This window comes from Trachypithecus francoisi, unplaced genomic scaffold (genome assembly GCF_009764315.1).
Source record: "Trachypithecus francoisi isolate TF-2019V2 unplaced genomic scaffold, Tfra_2.0 Lachesis_group16, whole genome shotgun sequence".
NCBI classification, from domain to species: domain Eukaryota; kingdom Metazoa; phylum Chordata; class Mammalia; order Primates; family Cercopithecidae; genus Trachypithecus; species Trachypithecus francoisi.
In genome coordinates this window covers 77,138,211-77,156,933 of record NW_022681461.1, presented here as the reverse complement: position 1 = coordinate 77,156,933, position 18,723 = coordinate 77,138,211, and the positions used below count along the sequence as shown (strand labels likewise).

Sequence of the window (18,723 nt, the reverse complement as noted above, 5' to 3'; positions counted from 1 at the left end):
GATGCTGGTCAGCTGCTGCAGCCCGACCAGCGAGAGCTGAAGCAGGGCGAGGCATCGCCTCACCTGGGAAGCGCAACGGGGAAGGGAATCCCTTTTCCTAGCCAGGGGAACTGAGACACACAACACCTGGAAAATCGGGTAACTCCCACCCCAATACTGCGCTTTAAGCAAACAGGCACACCAGGAGATTATACTCACACCTGGCCGGGAGGGTCCCACGGCCACGGAGCCTCCCTCATTGCTAGCACAGCAGTCTGCGATCTAACCGCAAGTCAGCAGCGAGGCTGGGGGAGGGGCGCCCGCCATTGCTGAGGCTTAAGTAGGTAAACAAAGCCGCTGGGAAGCTCGAACTGGGTGGAGCTCACAGCAGCTCAAGGAAACCTGCCTGTCTCTGTAGACTCCACCTCTGGGGACAGGGCACAGTTAACAACAACAACAACAACAAAAGCAGCAGGACCTCGGCAGACACAACGACTCTGTCTGACAGCTTTGAAGAGAGCAGTGGATCTCCCAACACGGAGGTTGAGATCTGAGAAGGACAGACTGCCTGCTCAAGTGGGTCCCTGACCCCTGAGTAGCCTAACTGGGAGACATCCCCCACTAGGGGCAGTCTGACACCCCACACCTCACAGGGTGGAGTACACCCCTGAGAGGAAGCTTCCAAAGGAAGAATCAGACAGGTACACTCGCTGTTCAGCAATATTCTATCTTCTGCAACCTCTGCTGCTGATACCCAGGCAAACAGGGTCTGGAGTGGACCTCAAGCAATCTCCAACAGACCTACAGCTGAGGGTCCTGACTGTTAGAAGGAAAACAAACAGGAAGGAAACCTATACCAAAACCCCATCAGTACGTCACCATCATCAAAGACCAGAGGCAGATAAAACCACAAAGATGGGGAAAAAGCAGGGCAGAAAAGCTGGAAATTCAAAAAATAAGAGCGCATCTCCCCCTGCAAAGGAGCGCAGCCCATCGCCAGCAACGGATCAAAGCTGGTCAGAGAATGACTTTGACGAGATGAGAGAAGAAGGCTTCAGTCCATCAAACTTCTCAGAGCTAAAGGAGGAATTACGTACTCAGCGCAAAGAAACTAAAAATCTTGAAAAAAGAGTGGAAGAATTGACAGCTAGACTAATTAACACAGAGAAGGTCATAAACGAAATGACAGAGATGAAAACCATGACACGAGAAATACGTGACAAATGCACAAGCTTCAGTAACTGACTCGATCAACTGGAAGAAAGAGTATCAGCGATTGAGGATCAAATGAATGAAATGAAGCGAGAAGAGAAACCAAAAGAAAAAGAAGAAAAAGAATGAACAAAGCCTGCAAGAAGTATGGGATTATGTAAAAAGACCAAATCTACGTCTGATTGGGGTGCCTGAAAGTGAGGGGGAAAATGGAACCAAGTTGGAAAACACTCTTCAGGATATCATCCAGGAGAACTTCCCCAACCTAGTAGGGCAGGCCAACATTCAAATTCAGGAAATACAGAGAACGCCACAAGATACTCCTCCAGAAGAGCAACTCCAAGACACATAATTGCCAGATTCACCAAAGTTGAAATGAAGGAAAAAATCTTGGGCAGCCAGAGAGAAAGGTCGGGTTACCCACAAGGGAAGCCCATCAGACTAACAGCAGATCTCTCGGCAGAAACTCTACAAGCCAGAAGAGAGTGGGGGCCAATATTCAACATTCTTAAAGAAAAGAATTTTAACCCAGAATTTCATATCCAGCCAAACTAAGTTTCATCAGTGAAGGAGAAAGAAAATCCTTTACAGATAAGCAAATGCTTAGAGATTTTGTCACCACCAGGCCTGCCTTACAAGAGAACCTGAAGGAAGCCCTAAACATGGAAAGGAACAACTGGTACCAGCCATTGCAAAAACGCCAAAATGTAAAGACCATCGAGGCTAGGAAGAAACTGCATCAACTAACGAGCAAAATAACCAGTTAATATCATAATGGCAGATCAAGTTCACACATAACAATATTAACCTTAAATGTAAATGGACTAAATGCTCCAATTAAAAGACACAGACTGGCAAACTGGATAAAACCCATCAGTCTGCTATATTCAGGAGACCCATCTCACATGCAGAGACATACATAGGCTCAAAATAAAGGGATGGAGGAAGATCTACCAAGCAGTGGAGAACAAAAAAAAGCAGGGGTTGCAATCCTAGTCTCTGATAAAACAGACTTTAAACCATCAAAGATCAAAGAGACAAAGAAGGCCATTACATAATGGTAAAGGGATCAATTCAAGGAAGAGCTAACTATCCTAAATATATATGCACCCAATACAGGAGCACCCAGATTCATAAAGCAAGTCCTTAGAGACTTACAAAGAGACTTAGACTCCCATACAATAATAATGGGAGACTTCAACACTCCACTGTCAACATTAGACAGATCAACGAGACAGAAAGTTAACAAGGATATCCACGAATTGAACTCATCTCTGCACCAAGCGGACCTAATAGACATCTATAGAACTCTCCACCCCAAATCAACAGAATATACATTCTTCTCAGTACCACATTGCACTTATTCCAAAATTGACCACATAATTGGAAGTAAAGCACTCCTCAGCAAATGTAAAAGAACAGAAATTATAACAAACTGTCTCTCAGACCACAGTGCAATCAAACTAGAACTCAGGACTAAGAACTCAATCCAAACCGCTCAACTACATGGAACTGAATAACCTGCTCCTGAATGACTACTGGGTACATAACGAAATGAAAGCAGAAATAAAGATGTTCTTTGAAACCAATGAGAACAAAGATACAACATACCAGAATCTCTGGGACACATTTAAAGCAGTGTGTAGAGGGAAATTTATAGCACTAAATGCCCACAAGAGAAAGCAGGAAAGATCTAAAATTGACACTCTAACATCACAATTAAAAGAACTAGAGAGGCAAGAGCAAACACATTCAAAAGCTAGCAGAAGGCAAGAAATACCAAGATCAGAGCAGAACTGAAGGAGATAGAGACACACAAAAAACCCTCCAAAAAATCAATGAATCCAGGAGTTGGTTTTTTGAAAAGATCAACAAAACTGACAGACCGCTAGCAAGACTAATAAGAAGAAAAGAGAGAGGAATCAAATAGACGCAATAAAAAATGATAAAGGGGATATCACCACCGACCCCACAGAAATACAAACTACCATCACAGAATACTATAAACACCTCTACGCAAATCAACTAGAAAATCTAGAAGAAATGGATAATTTCCTGGACACTTACACTTTTCCAAGACTAAACCAGGAAGAAGTTGAATCCCTGAATAGACCAATAGCAGGCTCTGAAATTGAGGCATAATTAATAGCCTACCAACCAAAAAAAGTCCAGGACCAGATGGATTCACAGCTGAATTCTACCAGAGGTACAAGGAGGAGCTGGTACCATTCCTTCTGAAACTATTCCAATCAATAGAAAAAGAGGGAATCCTCCTAACTCATTTTATGAGGCCAACATCATCCTGATACCAAAGCCTGGCAGAGACACACAAAAAAGAGAATTTTAGACCAATATCCCTGATGAACATTGATGCAAAAATTCTCAATAAAATACTGGCAAATCGGATTCAGCAGCACATCAAAAAGCTTATCCACCATGATCAAGTGGGCTTCATCCCTGGGATGCAAGGCTGGTTCAACATTCGCAAATCAATAAATGTAATCCAGCATATAAACAGAACCAAAGACAAGAACCACATGATTATCTCAATAGATGCAGAAAAGGCTTTTGACAAAATTCAACAGCCCTTCATGCGAAAAACGCTCAATAAATTTGGTATTGATGGAACGTACCTCAAAATAATAAGAGCTATTTATGACAAACCCACTGCTAATATCATACTGAATGGGCAAAAACTGGAAAAATTCCCTTTGAAAACTGGCACAAGACAGGGATGCCCTCTCTCACCACTCCTATTCAACATAGTGTTGGAAGTTCTGGCTAGGGCAATCAGGCAAGAGAAAGAAATCAAGGGTATTCAGTTAGGAAAAGAAGAAGTCAAATTGTCCCTGTTTGCAGATGACATGATTGTATATTTAGAAAACCCCATTGTCTCAGCCCAAAATCTCCTTGAGCTGATAAGCAACTTCAGCAAAGTCTCAGGATACAAAATTAATGTGCAAAAATCACAAGCATTCTTATACACCAGTAACAGACAGAGAGCCAAATCATGAATGAACTTCCATTCACAATTGCTTCAAAGAGAATAAAATACCTAGGAATCCAACTTACAAGGGATGTAAAGGACCTCTTCAAGGAGAACTACAAACCACTGCTCAGTGAAATAAAAGAGGACACAAACAAATGGAAGAACATACCATGCTCATGGATAGGAAGAATCAATATCGTGAAAATGGCCATACTGCCCAAGGTAATTTATAGATTCAATGCCATCCCCATCAAGCTATCAATCAGTTTCTTCACAGAATTGGAAAAAACGGCTTTAAAGTTCATATGGAACCAAAAAAGAGCCCGCATTGCCAAGACAATCCTAAGTCAAAAGGACAAAGCTGGAGACATCATGCTACCTGGCTTCAAACTATACTACAAGGCTACAGTAACCAAAACAGCATGGTACTGGTACCACAACAGAGATATAGACCAATGGAACAGAACAGAGTCCTCAGAAATAATACCACACATCTACAGCCATCTGATCTTTGACAAACCTGAGAGAAACAAGAAATGGGGAAAGGATTCCCTATTTAATAAATGGTGCTGGGAAAATTGGCTAGCCATAAGTAGAAAGCTGAAACTGGATCCTTTCCTTACTCCTTATACGAAGATTAATTCAAGATGGATTAGAGACTTAAATGTTAGACCTAATACCATAAAAACCCTAGAAGAAAACCTAGGTAATACCATTCAGGACATAGGCATGGGCAAGGACTTCATGTCTAAAACACCAAAAGCAACGGCAGCAAAAGCCAAAATTGACAAATGGGATCTAATTAAACTAAAGAGCTTCTGCACAGCAAAAGAAACTACCATCAGAGTGAACAGGCAACCTACAGAATGGGAGAAAATTTTTGCAATCTACTCATCTGACAAAGGGCTAATATCCAGAATCTACAAAGAACTCAAACAAATTGACAAGAAAAAACAAACAACCCCATCAAAAAGTGGGCAAAGGATATGAACAGACATTTCTCAAAAGAAGACATTCATACAGCCAACAGACACATGAAAAAATGCTCATCATCACTCGCCATCAGAGAAATGCAAATCAAAACCACAATGAGATACCATCTCACACCAGTTAGAATGGCAATCATTAAAAAGTCAGGAAACAACAGGTGTTGGAGAGGATGTGGAGAAATAGGAACACTTTTACACTGTTGGTGGGATTGTAAACTAGTTCAACCATTATGGAAAGCAGTATGGCGATTCCTCAAGGATCTAGAACTAGATGTACCATATGACCCACCCATCCCACTACTGGGTATATACCCAAAGGATTATAAATCATGCTGCTATAAAGACACATGCACACGTATGTTTATTGCGGCACTATTCACAATAGCAAAGACTTGGAATCAACCCAAATGTCCATCTGTGACAGACTGGATTAAGAAAATGTGGCACATATACACCATGGAATACTATGCAGCCATAAAAAAAAAAAGGATGAGTTTGCGTCCTTTGTAGGGACATGGATGCAGCTGGAAACCATCATTCTTAGCAAACTATCACAAGAAGAGAAAACCAAACACCGCATGTTCTCACTCATAGGTGGGAACTGAACAATGAGATCACTTGGACTCGGGAAGGGGAACATCACACACCGGGGCCTATCATGGGGAGGGGGGAGGGGAGAGGGGGGAGGGATTGCACTGGGAGTTATACCTGATATAAATGATGAATTGATCGGTGCTGACAAGTTGATGGGTGCAGCACACCAACATGGCACAAGTATACATATGTAACAAACCTGCACGTTATGCACATGTACCCTAGAACTTAATGTATAATAAAAAAAAATAAAAATAAATAAAATATTCAGTATGTAATGACTGAATATTTTACCAATTGCAAATACTCTACTAGTAGGTGAGTTCAGCTTTGAATAGGTTGTTTGAAATCTGGACCCAGAGAAAGCAGGTCAGTGCCCTCTGTGCTCTGTGGCCTCTGTGCTTACAGCTGCTCTCCTCTTTTCACAAGAGCTTCCAGGGACACAAGACAACTTCTGCAGTATTCCTGGAATCCAATTATTATGCCCCCAAACCTCCCTGGCCTCTCTGTTCAACAAGATTCTTAAAATGCTTAAATTATTCTTATGAAATGATATAGTAAAATTAGCCACTATATGTAGTTTTCTATACATTCCTCATGTTATGACTGCAGAATTCAATTCCTTTAACTAATTTGCTCTTAGAAGGCTAAATTTCAACACTGTAGTTTCATTGATATCCCAACTGCTAATCTCATATCCCAAGGTGTAAAGAGATTATACTTAGGATTCTGAATTTAATATGTGAACCAATGTTCAATGGTTCCCTATTTTTGAAAGAGAAAGTTTGTTTTCATGTAAACTATCTGCACCTCAGAGTGTATTTTCCCTAGAAGGAGAGAAAATATTCCATACTAGTTAGTTACCAGGCTAGTCCACCGATGCCAGTGTACTTGAAGAATAGAGTACCAGGACAAATCACACCACCAACAATAGCAATATTTCTTTGAAAAATATATTCCGAAGTTCTCTGAAGCTGATAGCCCACACAGGGGGTTCCTCCAACTCTGCAATCTGGTGAAAGCTCCCATAGTAGAGGCAGGAGTTCCAGAACAGCTAGGGTTTGTAGAGAAAAGGGGGCCAGTAGATGCAGGGAGCCAACTTTTAAAAATGGAAACATATACTTAAGTCGTATACACTCACAAACACACATCGGGTATGGATTCACATACATGCACACAAAGTATAAATTACAATAAAACAAAACACTCATGTGTCCACTTAGCTTAAGGAGGAAAATGATCACAAATACTTTAAGGAAAAAGATCTTCCCATATATATAATTTTGTTGCCCTTATTACCATGACTTGTTACTTCTGACCAACTATTCTGTCACTAGTTTCACCACAGAACAAAACAGTCTCATGGGGTTTAGAGCTGCTCATGGAACATAGCCCTTTTGAGATTTTCTAATGATGTTTACTATTAAAGAAATAGGTGAAGTTGAAGGACAGAAAATGAAAATAAAGGAACTCCTGTTACACACATACACACACACACACACAGAGAAAGAGAGAGAGAGAGAGAGACAATAAACAGATATGACCAATGATCTCTCTGGCTCCTCCTTGAATGGTCACATCATCTTTATCTCCATCCTTGGTCGAGTTGACTATAGGCAATTGAAAAAATATTTAAGAAAGTAAGGAACACTCTCAAGGTTTTCGGGTTTTATTTTATTTAGAATTTTATACCTTATATTATTCTTTTAAATTTAGTTACATTTTCATTATTTTTATTTTTACTTTTACTAATGATGATTATTATTAAAGTGTTTAATGACGACTGAAAGGTGATTGCCTGAAAAGGTAAATAAACTATCTTAATAATGTAGTCAAGTTTGCCATCTAGTGGTCACCATTTTGGAATGCAGTCAGATGCATTCATTTCAGTTACGTAAAGCTAAAGACGTCAGCCCCCTAAATATAAACCCCAGACTCTAACTTTGCTTCCTAAAAGATAGAACTATAATTTTCTAGGAATATAATTAGCTATGCTATCCTCAGCTAAGAAAATGTTTCATGATTCTGAAATGATTTGTTACTAAAGACAAAAATACTATTCAGTTGAATAAAATCTTTGCTCCATTCAACCTGTTAAAAGCTTTGTGATGCCTTTTCTAATTCTCAAAAAATTACTTTGTAGTAACCCTAAGTTATCACACTTACAAAAACAGTAAGTCTATCATTACTTGCTCAAACCCAGTAGGATATTAGCTACAAAACCATCTGTTAGGGTTAAGTTAGCTTAAAATAATGAACAAATTGCTATCCGTACTTTCAAACTGTTCAGACAATAGCTTACGGCACAGAAACTGTTTTCTTTCTTTTTAAGTCACAGAATTAATTTGCAGTATTATGATTGCTTTTTCACCAGCTGCATTCAGTTCCTAATGTTGTATTTCAGTATTAAATACCAGTCCCTTTTCAAAAAATGTACTAATTAAGTTTGGACCATTTTTTGATTTGGGGATTTGATTTATCATTTGTTCTTCCCCTACACCATCAACCATTCCCACTATCACTTCTACAACTCCAGACTTAAGACTTTTATATCTCTCTTCATTGCAAGTTCTCTCTTCTGATACTCACCATCTATTCTTCACCACACTGTTACTATTGATAATCATCAGTAATTTTTCTCTCTTCTCTATTCATTTTCTTTTTATACAAGTTTAAACCTATCCAATACAGCAGCCATTAGCCACACAAGGCTACTGAACATTTAAAGTGTGGCTAGTCTGGATTGAGATACAACCTAAGGGTAAAATACACACCAGCGTTTGAAGATTTAGTATGACAAAATGACTGTAAGAAAATTACCCTAATTATATGTTGATTACATGCTTAAGTGATAATATTTGGGATATATTGGATTAAATAAAAGATACTAAATTAACTTCACAAGTTTCTTTTTTAATACGACTACTATAAAATTTTTAATTATATATATGTCTTGATTTATAGTCATCCCTCAGTATGCTCAAGTCCTTTATATAAAATGGCATATTATTTGCATATAACCTATACATATCCTCCTGTATACATTAAATCATCTCTAGATTACTTATAAAACCTAATACAGCCAGGCACGATGGCTCATGCCTGTAATCACAGCACTTTGGGAAGCCAAGGCGGGCGGATCTCTTCAGGTCAGCCTGGCCAACATGGCAAAACCCTGCCTCTATTAAAAATACAAAAATTAGCCAGGTATGGTGGTGAGTGCCTGTAATCCCAGCTACTTGGGAGGCTGAGGCAGGAGAATCGCTTGAACCTGGGGGGTGGAGGTTGCAGTGAGCCGAGATCACACCATTGCACTCCAGCCTGGCGACAGAGTGAGACTCCGTCTCAAAAAAACAAAACAAAACAACTTAATACAATGTAAATGCTATGTAAATAGTTGTTACACTGTATTTGGCTTTTAAATTGGTATTTTTATCATTATATTGTTATTTTGTATTTTTTTCCCAAATATTTTTGATCTGCGATTGGTGGAATTCACAGATATGGAAACTTCAGATATGGAGGGCCAACTGTATATTTCTATCGATCAATGTTGGGCTACACAGTAAACTTCACAGTAGCAGAGGCCATGCCTGTCTTTTCCATTGACTCAGCAAATTATCAAATTATTTTCTGAGTATCAAACTTGTGCCAGACAGTCAAGGCAAGGGGAATACCAGACAGTCTAGGCAAGGGGTACAAAATATTTTTTTAAATCCCTACTGTGGAATTTATATTTTAGTGTCTTTTTCATCATTCTTTCATCAAGGCCTAGCAAAATGCCTGGCAAACAGTAGGTGATCAAGAAGTATTTATATTTGTAAAAATATTTTTGTCCCTCCTTGACCTATAATTTGGCCTATTATGAATATTGTGAGCCATCAAAGTGCTCCTTTCTTTGTGATTGAGAAACTGGGTATAATTTTACACTGGGCATAATTTACAAGTCTTTTATTTTTCTCATTTGCTGTCATGATTACTTCCTGCTCAGAAACTACTTCTACATAGGCCATTGTTTTCCTTTACTTCTTAAGTTACAGTTATTAGGACACCTGGTAGTTTCAGAAGAATAGTCCTTCTTGATAATTGATGTTTTTTACTATCATTTCTACTTTCCATATCTATCTTATTCAAAACTATAACTTTCCATAGAATGATCTCTATAAATGAATTGCTAAAGTCATCAAAATGCCACCTGGGTAATATGACTGATGTTAAAATGCTGTCAGCCAGAAGATAGCGATTTTCATTCCTGTCATTATTTTTTATTGTTGTATTGTTATATTTTTTTCAAATATTTTTGATCCACAATTTCCTTTTTTTTTTTTTTTTCCTTTTTTTGAGACAGAGTCTCATTCTGTCAGCCAGGCTGGAGTGCAGTGGCACAATCTCAGCTCACTGCAACCTCTGTCTCCCAGGCTCAAGCAATTCTCCTGCCTCAGCCTCCTGAGTAGCTGGGATTACAAACATGTGCCACGACGCCTGGCTAATTACAGTAGAGATGGGGTTTCACCATGTTGGCCAGTCTGGTCTCGAACTCCTGACCTCAGGTAATCTGCCCACCTCGGCCTCCCAAGGTGCTAGGATTATAGGCATGAGACACCATGCCCGGCCCACAATTTCCAATATTTTTGACCCCCAAAAGGGATCTTGCGACCACTACTTGGTTAATATACCACTCCGTATCTCTTTCTCTTATGTATGACGTGACATGTTTTCATCTAGGTAGAAAGCATATGAAAGTCCTTAGTTTGCTGAAAGTGATTCCAACATGACTTTGCAAATTAGATCTAAGATTGGAAGAACAAAACAACTTCTGACCTCAGATATGGCTTTTTAATATCTTATTTATTTATTTTTATGACACTATTACTGCGATATGGCTTTTTATTAATCACAAATTATGTTATCTATTCTCTCAAACCCCTAAACCTAAAACAAATATTCAGAGTATAAACCACATCTAGATTGCTACCCAGAATAACAACTCTGAAGTCAACATTAATATCCTAACTTTTTTCTGTCACGTCAATTATTGGTAGTGGAGGAGAGTAGCAACAGGCAACAAGGGCATAATTTGAATTCTGAATAAAAACATTCCAAAATGTACATAATTTTTCTACTTACCATTGGCTTTGGAAGTGAAAGGTAGCCATACTTCTCTCCTACAAATAACACATATAACTTAAAATTTTTTTCTATTAATATATTTTTCTATTATTCACACTTAACTTTTAAAGTATTAATTAAACACACAGGAATGTTAGTACATTAGTTTTGATAACTTAGTCTATTCATTCCATAAAATTCAGAAATAAAATTGTAATTTGGCTGGTGAACATGAAGACTCTCAACAGCTGCATGTCGAAGGTACCTATGCTGGCCAATCTCCACCTCTCCCAACATAAAGGGAGATAGGCAAATGTCCCACTGACATTTACTGCCACTTACAATCAGTTTCATTTACAGAGTGCTCCTTTTACAGCAGTTTACCTCTAATGAAACCTGATTCCTCTTTTATCAGTACCAGTATCAGCGCTTCTTCCACTGCTGCAAGTACCAGACGAAATAATTTACAACTAACTTCATAATGTATTCTCTCGGTCAGGGAAGAAGAAAACCCTCTGTACGAGATAGGAATATGAAGTAAAACAAATAACAGGAGGTTTTTGGGCTGTGAACTGACACATGGCATGAAGCACGATAATGAGGAAAGGAAGGAGATGGGTAATGCCCACATCATCCCTGCCCCATCTATCATCTTTACAACTTCCAGATCCTGAATACAGTCAGGTTACAATGAATGATAGACTTTTTATAAAAGCTGGTCTGTGACATCTGGAGTAAAAATTCAAGACCTACATAGTAATTGCTTCTTGAAGAAAAATTTCTTCTTCAAGGAAAACAAGTATATTCAGCTATAATAGATTGGTTTGAACCATATGAAATTGCTGGTATTCAACCATTTTGAAATTTCATATGGTCTGAACTAATAAAAGTAAACATAATATAAGAGCACTAAATCACACCTTTTCTCATAGAATGACTATTATATGAAATGGGCAAACCTGTTAGTCTCAGAATGGCTTATACAAATATTTAAAATTTCATCTAGAACTTTGCTATTAAATGTGGAACCTACTAGCCACATGTGACTATTTAGCACTTGAAATGTGGCTAGTCTGTACTGAGATGTGCTATAAGTGTATAACACATAACAGATTTTGAAGACGTAGTACAAGGGGAGAAAAAAAGATGTGAAATATATTAATTTAAAATATTGATTATACATTTAAATGGTATTTTGGATATTTGGGTTAAAAATTATTATTAAAACAAATTTCACGTTTCTTTTTCATTTTTCTTATGCCAACTAGAATTTTTTTTTTCTCTTTTTTTCTTCTTTTTTTTTTGAGACAGGGTCTTGCTCTGTCACCCAGGCTGGAATGTAGTGGTGGAAATCACAGGCTTACTGCAGCCTCAACTTCCTGGACTCAAGTGATCCTCCCACCTTCTGCTTCCTGAGTAGCTGGGACCACAGGCATGTGCCACCAGCTAATGTATTTGTATTTTTTTAAGAAATGAAGTCTCACTATGTTGCCCAGGATGGTCTCAAACTCCTTGGGCTCAAGTGGATCTTCCCGCCTTGGCCTGCCAAAGTGCTGAGATTACAGGCATGAGCCACTGTGCCTAGCCTAGAAAATTTCAAATTACATGTGTGTCTCACGTTCTATTTCTCTTGGACAGTGCCTACCTAGAAGAACAACTGTTGCTAAGAGTGAATTAATGGTACTTGAGATTAGCTTTATGATTCAAATCATTTCCTTGTAATATCAAAATTGTAAGGGAATTTTATTAATTAATGGCTTTCTGATCTCAGAATGGTGAGGGGAAAACACTTAAAAAGGAAGAGGCTACTTTCATGCCTTGTCTCTAAGCTCTGATGTAAAAAGTGCCCGATTTAGTTGCAATATTAACAGAAGATAGTCTTCAGGTCACTCAGAATTTCAAAATTCACCATCTGTCTTAATTCAAAGTCTGAATCCTGTCCATAATATCCTTTAAAAAGTGGTCTTAGCATATTATAAAGAGCACATTAAATGGAAGTAGGAACCCAGGCGTGGTGGCTCACGCCTGTATTCTTAGCACTTTAGGAGGCTAAGGCAAGTGGATCACCTGAAGTCAGGAATTCAAGACCAGCCTGGCCAAAATGGTGAAACCTCATCTCTACTAAAAATACAAAAATTAGCCCGGTGTGGTGGTGCATGCCTGTAGTCTGTTCTTTTTTCTGTTTTTTGTTTTGTTTTGTTTCAGCCTGGGTGGCAGAGCAAGACTGTCTCAAAAAAACAGAACAAAAAACAGAAGTGGGAAAGTACTAAAAATAAATAAATAATAAAAAAGAATTTTGAAAGGGCACCATCATTACTTAAATGTAATCAGCTACAGGAGTAATCTTGTATTATCTAAGTTAGTAATCCTCTATAGTGCCCATGGCCCTAAAATGTTCATATTTACTCCCACAAGTTGGGGCAAAACCAACTGTTTCAGTATCTCTTATATCTCTAAGATACCACAGAGTTAAAGAAAGTAGAATGTATAAATAAATGCATTGAGAAATAAATCCAGTGAAAAGAAAGCTTTTATGTAATCTGGTTTGCTACCACTTTCATCCACCTAGTAGTATTTATCACTTGATAGTTCTAATCCCTCTGGTCCTCTTACAGATACTTTGTTTTGCTTCCTATTCCCATCCTTCAGTTAGACTCAGAATGATTTATACGAATTTGAGGATAATTGCAAAATTGATCATTTTTTCAGATAGGCCTCCTCCACATACTATGCAGGTAAGATTCTTCTTTCCCCCGGTTCCAACAGAAACCAAACAAGTTGACAATAACACAAGAAAAAACAATCTAATTATCTAATCAAAATAATCTAACAGAGATCTAAATTACAGTTAATTATAGACACTATTTCCCACTTTTTTTTTTTTTTTTTTTGAGACAGAGTCTCACTCTGTCGCCCAGGCTGAAGTGCAGTGGTGCAATCTCAGCTCACTGCAATCTCCACCTCCTGGGTTCAAGCGATTCTTGTGCCTCAGCCTCCCGAGTAGCTGAAACTACAGGTGCACGCCACCACGCTCAGCTAATTACAGATGTTATTTCCATGTGCGTCTAATTATTGCCATTGATTCTAAGCAGGAAAAAAAAAAAAGAATAAACTGGCTCAGCCAGGCACGGCAGCTCATGTTCATAAACCCAGTACTTCGGGAGGCCAGTGCGGGAGGGTTACCTGAGGCAAAGAGTTCAAGACCAGCCTTAGTAGGCTGGGTGCAGTGGCTCACGCCTGTAAACCCAGCACTTTGGGAGGCCAAGGCTGGTGGATTACGAGGTCAGAAGATCAAGACCATCCTGGCTAACACGGTGAAACTCTGTCTCTACTAAAAATACAAAAAAAAAAAAATTAGCCAGGCGTGATGGTGGGCACCTGTAGTCCCAGCTACTCGGCAGGCTGAGGCAGGAGAATGGCGTGAACCCAAGAGGCAGAGCTTGCAGTGAGCCAAGATCACACCACAGCACTCCAGCCTGGGTGACAGGGTGAGACTCGATATCAAAAAAAAAAAAAAAAAAGACTAGCCTGGGAAACACAGCAAGACTCCCATCTCCGGGGAAAAAAAAAATTTATCCAGGTATGGTGGCCAGCACCTGTAGTTTTAGATATGTGGGAGGATCCCTTGAACCCAGGAGTTTGAGGCTGCAGTGAGCTATGATCACACCACTGCACACCAGCCTGGGTGACAAAGTGAGACCCTGTCTCTAAAATATAACAATAATAATAAAATAAACTGGCTAAATTATGTTTAGCTGTTATATCAAAGAAGTAGCATACGGGGAGGGGGGAGGAGGGAGGGATTGCATTGGGGAGTTATACATGATATAAATGATGAATTGATGGGTGCTGACGAGTTGATGGGTGCAGACCACCAACATGGCATAAGTATACATATGTAACAAACCTGCACGTTATGCACATGTACCCTAGAACTTAAAGTATAATAAATAAATAAATAAATAAATAAAAGAAGTAGCATAAACAAACTCTATCATATTATAAACATTGAAAATAGTTGGAAAAACAGGACTATTTGGAGAAAATATACTTAGTACAGATTTAATATATAGAATTGTCTTCAAAGCACTGTCCTCAATGAGGTGTTGTATGTTTAATACTCCCTAAATCCTGTTTAGTCAACACTAAAATTGTGCCATCTTCTGAGTTTATACCTTCATATAAATTAAGTTCGCAATTAAGTTCAAAGGCCTTCTCATCTTAAGGGAGCACTACAATTATTTCTTATGAAAACCTAATTGAGAAATGTTCTGTTACAATATATAGAACCTTTCTGTATATCTACAAAATAAAGCTAATTCCCCAAGAATGGAAAAGCCTTATTATTTCACTGAAAATGTGCTAAATTATCCCTGATTCACATTTCTTATAATTAGCTATCTTTAGTTCTGGAGGCACTCTATATGGTATGATCAATTAAAAAATTAATGTCCCCAGACCCACTTAAAATTAATCCCTGACCACTAAAGGATAGGCAGCTTATCAGCTAAACTCAGGAGCAGGAATGAGGTATTCTAATCTAAACCCAGCTATCATCCTCCAACTCCTCCCTCTCCCTCACCTCTATATTCAATTGACCGATAAACTCTACCAATATTAGCTTTTAAATTCTTCTTAAATTAGTCCCCTTATCTTCATCTTGACTATCATCACCCTAGTGTAGGCCATCATCTCTTCTCTGGACAGATGACCCCCTTGTTGCAGGCTCCTACCATCCCCAAATAAACTCATCTTTACCCATGAACATGTTTATCTTCCTGTGCCCCCATTTTAAGTGGCATCCAATCTGCCAAACGATAATGTAAGTGCAGGGCTATGAAATAGGGCTACCAGGAAAATGAGAAGAGTAGTTACAGAACTGAAAACCAAATTAAGATTCTTAGCAGGATCCTTGATTTAAAAAAAAAAAAAAAGTGGTTTATGAAGGTACGCCATCCATGATCATAACTGCCCTACATAGTTTAGTTAGAGCTGCATCTCTATAAACTGAAGTGTAGTCATATTTACTCCGAAATGATTCAAATAGAACAAAGGGAATTCAGCTTCCTTAAAGGAGGGATAGAGACTACAACCTCTGAGATAAGGCTTTTTTCTGACATTTATTGTCCAAAATAATCTCAATTTCTAAACTGACACATATTCACCACTAAGGAAAAGTGGAGTCTTTTGGTCTGGTCCCTTCTAATACAAGGGCCATGGCCTCCCTGGAGGTTTGGGTGAGAAGGCAGAATGGGATGAAAGCAGAAGACAGGAAGACAAGTATTGATTTTTACCTTCTTGAAACAATCCCAGGAGGTCCTTGTGTGAAATTTAAGTGGCTGCGGTTAAGGTGAACAATGACCTAGCTCTCAGACTAACTTTTAGCATGTGAACACTAAAGCCTCCCTCTTATTGCTTAGTGTGATGTTTACCACTTAGTTGGATGGTTAAATGATACTTACAAGTGTGTCTAGTAGTTTGCCAATCACAGGAGTCAAGTTATGCAGAGCAGAACTAAGGTGGCTAGAATACGGCAATGCCTTTTCAACAATAGTCATAACAGGAGTTATAACAGCAGCAAAGATAAATCAGGACCTGAAGAATATACCTTTGTATGAAAGTAGTGGGCAGGTGCAAGGTAATGGGCAGGTTTGTCATACCAACCATGCATAACAGGAAGAATAACACTGTGGCACTGGACTAAGTTCAGTCAGTAATGGTTAACCCAGAGTTGGACTTCTTTGAGCAAAAAGCTATGCTCATGAGGTTCATGATAAAAATCAGGACAAATAAAGGCAGTAAGCACAATCAACCAACTCCATCTCAATGAACCCTACATAAACCCTTTCTGAACAGCGAGGCACTTTCCCAGCGAAACAATAGGTGTCCCATTGACTAAAGGCTGAGGAGTTTCCCACATAAGAAGGAACTTCTGTTCCATCCTTAGAAAGTTTGGGTAATGCTGATTTTTTGAACATAAGTTAACTGAACCTAAAGAAGAGATTATTTACATAATATCCAGCTTGAAAGTAAAAGAAACCACAGTGCTCATGTAGTCTGAAAACAGGTATAGGATGTGCAAGCACTATGACACATTATTTCATTTATGTCCATTGAAATAAAGAAACAAACTCAAAATGGCAGGTAATGTGCCCGGGACTCCATTACTAACAGATTGTTTTATCTCTTCTGTAATTTAGCCGGCCTCAGCCAATAAGTGGGCAACCAAAACAAGAATCCAGTCATTACTTGTTCCTTGATCTGTACTTCCTGGGATCTCTCAGTCATTTCTGGAATAGCTTTGGGAGGGAAAAAAGCAGAACTCAAAGCTGCAGTCTGAGCATTTTTCACAGAATTGGTTCATTCTCGTTAGAAAACTTTAGGATTGGAGTGGAGTTTAACTGCTTGAGTAATGGAGTATGGGTAGTTAATAAAATTTCATCTTTGGTATCATTCAAACTTCAGTAAGGGTCCCAGCTCCTGTAGTTTACTCACTGTGGGATACTTTGAGCCTCAGTTTCATCATACGTAAAATGTGGAAATAATACCTGTCTCCAGGTTACTGAGAGGATTAAATGAGAAAATGGACATCCAGTACTTATGAAAGTACCTGGAACCCAGTAAATTCTCAATAGATGGCAGCTACTGTTATTTTTATGGTTATAATAGTCATAGACCCCTGAAGGATCATGTTTACAATGTTACCCACACAGACCCTAGTAGCCTGTGGCTTTTACTTTTCCTTAAACTTCCCTAGCTATTTTTTTTAAAGAGCCTAACTTTGGTAGAAGAAAGGCAAATCTCGGAGACAGAAAAGGAGAACACTGAATTAATGTTGCATTAGATGTCCAGTGAGAGGAATCTTTCAGAGGGTGTCAATTCACTATTGGAGAAGGGATGAGCTTCATTTGTACAAAGAAGCGAGGAATTTACCTTTGCTTTTGCTGATCTAGAGATTATCTATGGTGGGGCCAGACAGGCTAGTCCTCCCTAGAGTAGAGTAGAAAGGACATAGGGAGAGAGGGATGCCAGAAAGTCGGAGAGACTGAGGTTAAGGAAGAGAAATCGGACCTAATGTTTTCTCATAAACTACTTAGTTTTACTGCAAGGTAACAGTGGTCATGATGCTGAGGCTGATAGAGGGAACATTTGTTGAGAATTTACTGTGATTTAACTTATTTAATCTTCACACTTACCATATTAGGTAGTTTTGTCATCATTACCCTCATTTTGCAGATGTAAAACTTGAAGCACAGAGAGATTAAGTTAGGAAATAGCAGAGGCAGGATTGGAACCTAGGCTGTCCACTTCAGAACCTGGATTTCAACTTCTACCCAATTCTATCCCTAACATGAGATTGGCACTCAGATCTCAGAGGAAGGAAGAGACCTCTTGATGGAAAATGCACCTTGGGTTTGTTTTCTGTTTTAAGGGAAAAAAATTACTTATACTTATAGAAAGAAATCCCCCTTGCCAAGCTTATCAACTTTTAATTGCTACTGTAATTGCTACTCAGAACATCGCCTGGGATTAAGGCAGAGAATAACTGTTGAATGACTGCTCTTTCTTGAGAGGGGGGAAAAGGCTGTTATAACTCCTTTTCTTACAGAAATAAAAGATAAAAGATAGACCAAAATGCTGGTCGAACAGCCTGGTTGAGAAACTGTGAGGATCTTAAACACAAAGAGGAAGGGGGCTCAGGCCCTTGGTCAAGAAGACTAGAACCATGTCTGTTTCAGATGATAATGAACTCATTGGCCTAGGGACACGGAAGAAGTACAAGTAATGAAAAGTCAGCAATGGCCCATGTTTACATGAATGAAAACAAAAACCTATTCAGCACTGAAAACA

At 38.8% G+C, this 18,723-nt stretch overlaps 1 protein-coding gene across 4 annotated transcripts in view; it reads right to left on the bottom strand.

The window, feature by feature from the left end:
- Window positions 1-18,723, bottom strand: part of CTNNAL1 (catenin alpha like 1) — an 80,552-nt gene that overhangs the window by 10,555 nt on the left and 51,274 nt on the right. For all 4 annotated transcript variants that reach the window (XM_033237880.1, XM_033237882.1, XM_033237881.1 and 1 more), the window contains one exon: window positions 10,891-10,928. In XM_033237880.1, coding sequence (XP_033093771.1) covers window positions 10,891-10,928 — 38 coding nt within the window. The remainder of the gene's footprint in view (window positions 1-10,890; window positions 10,929-18,723) is intronic.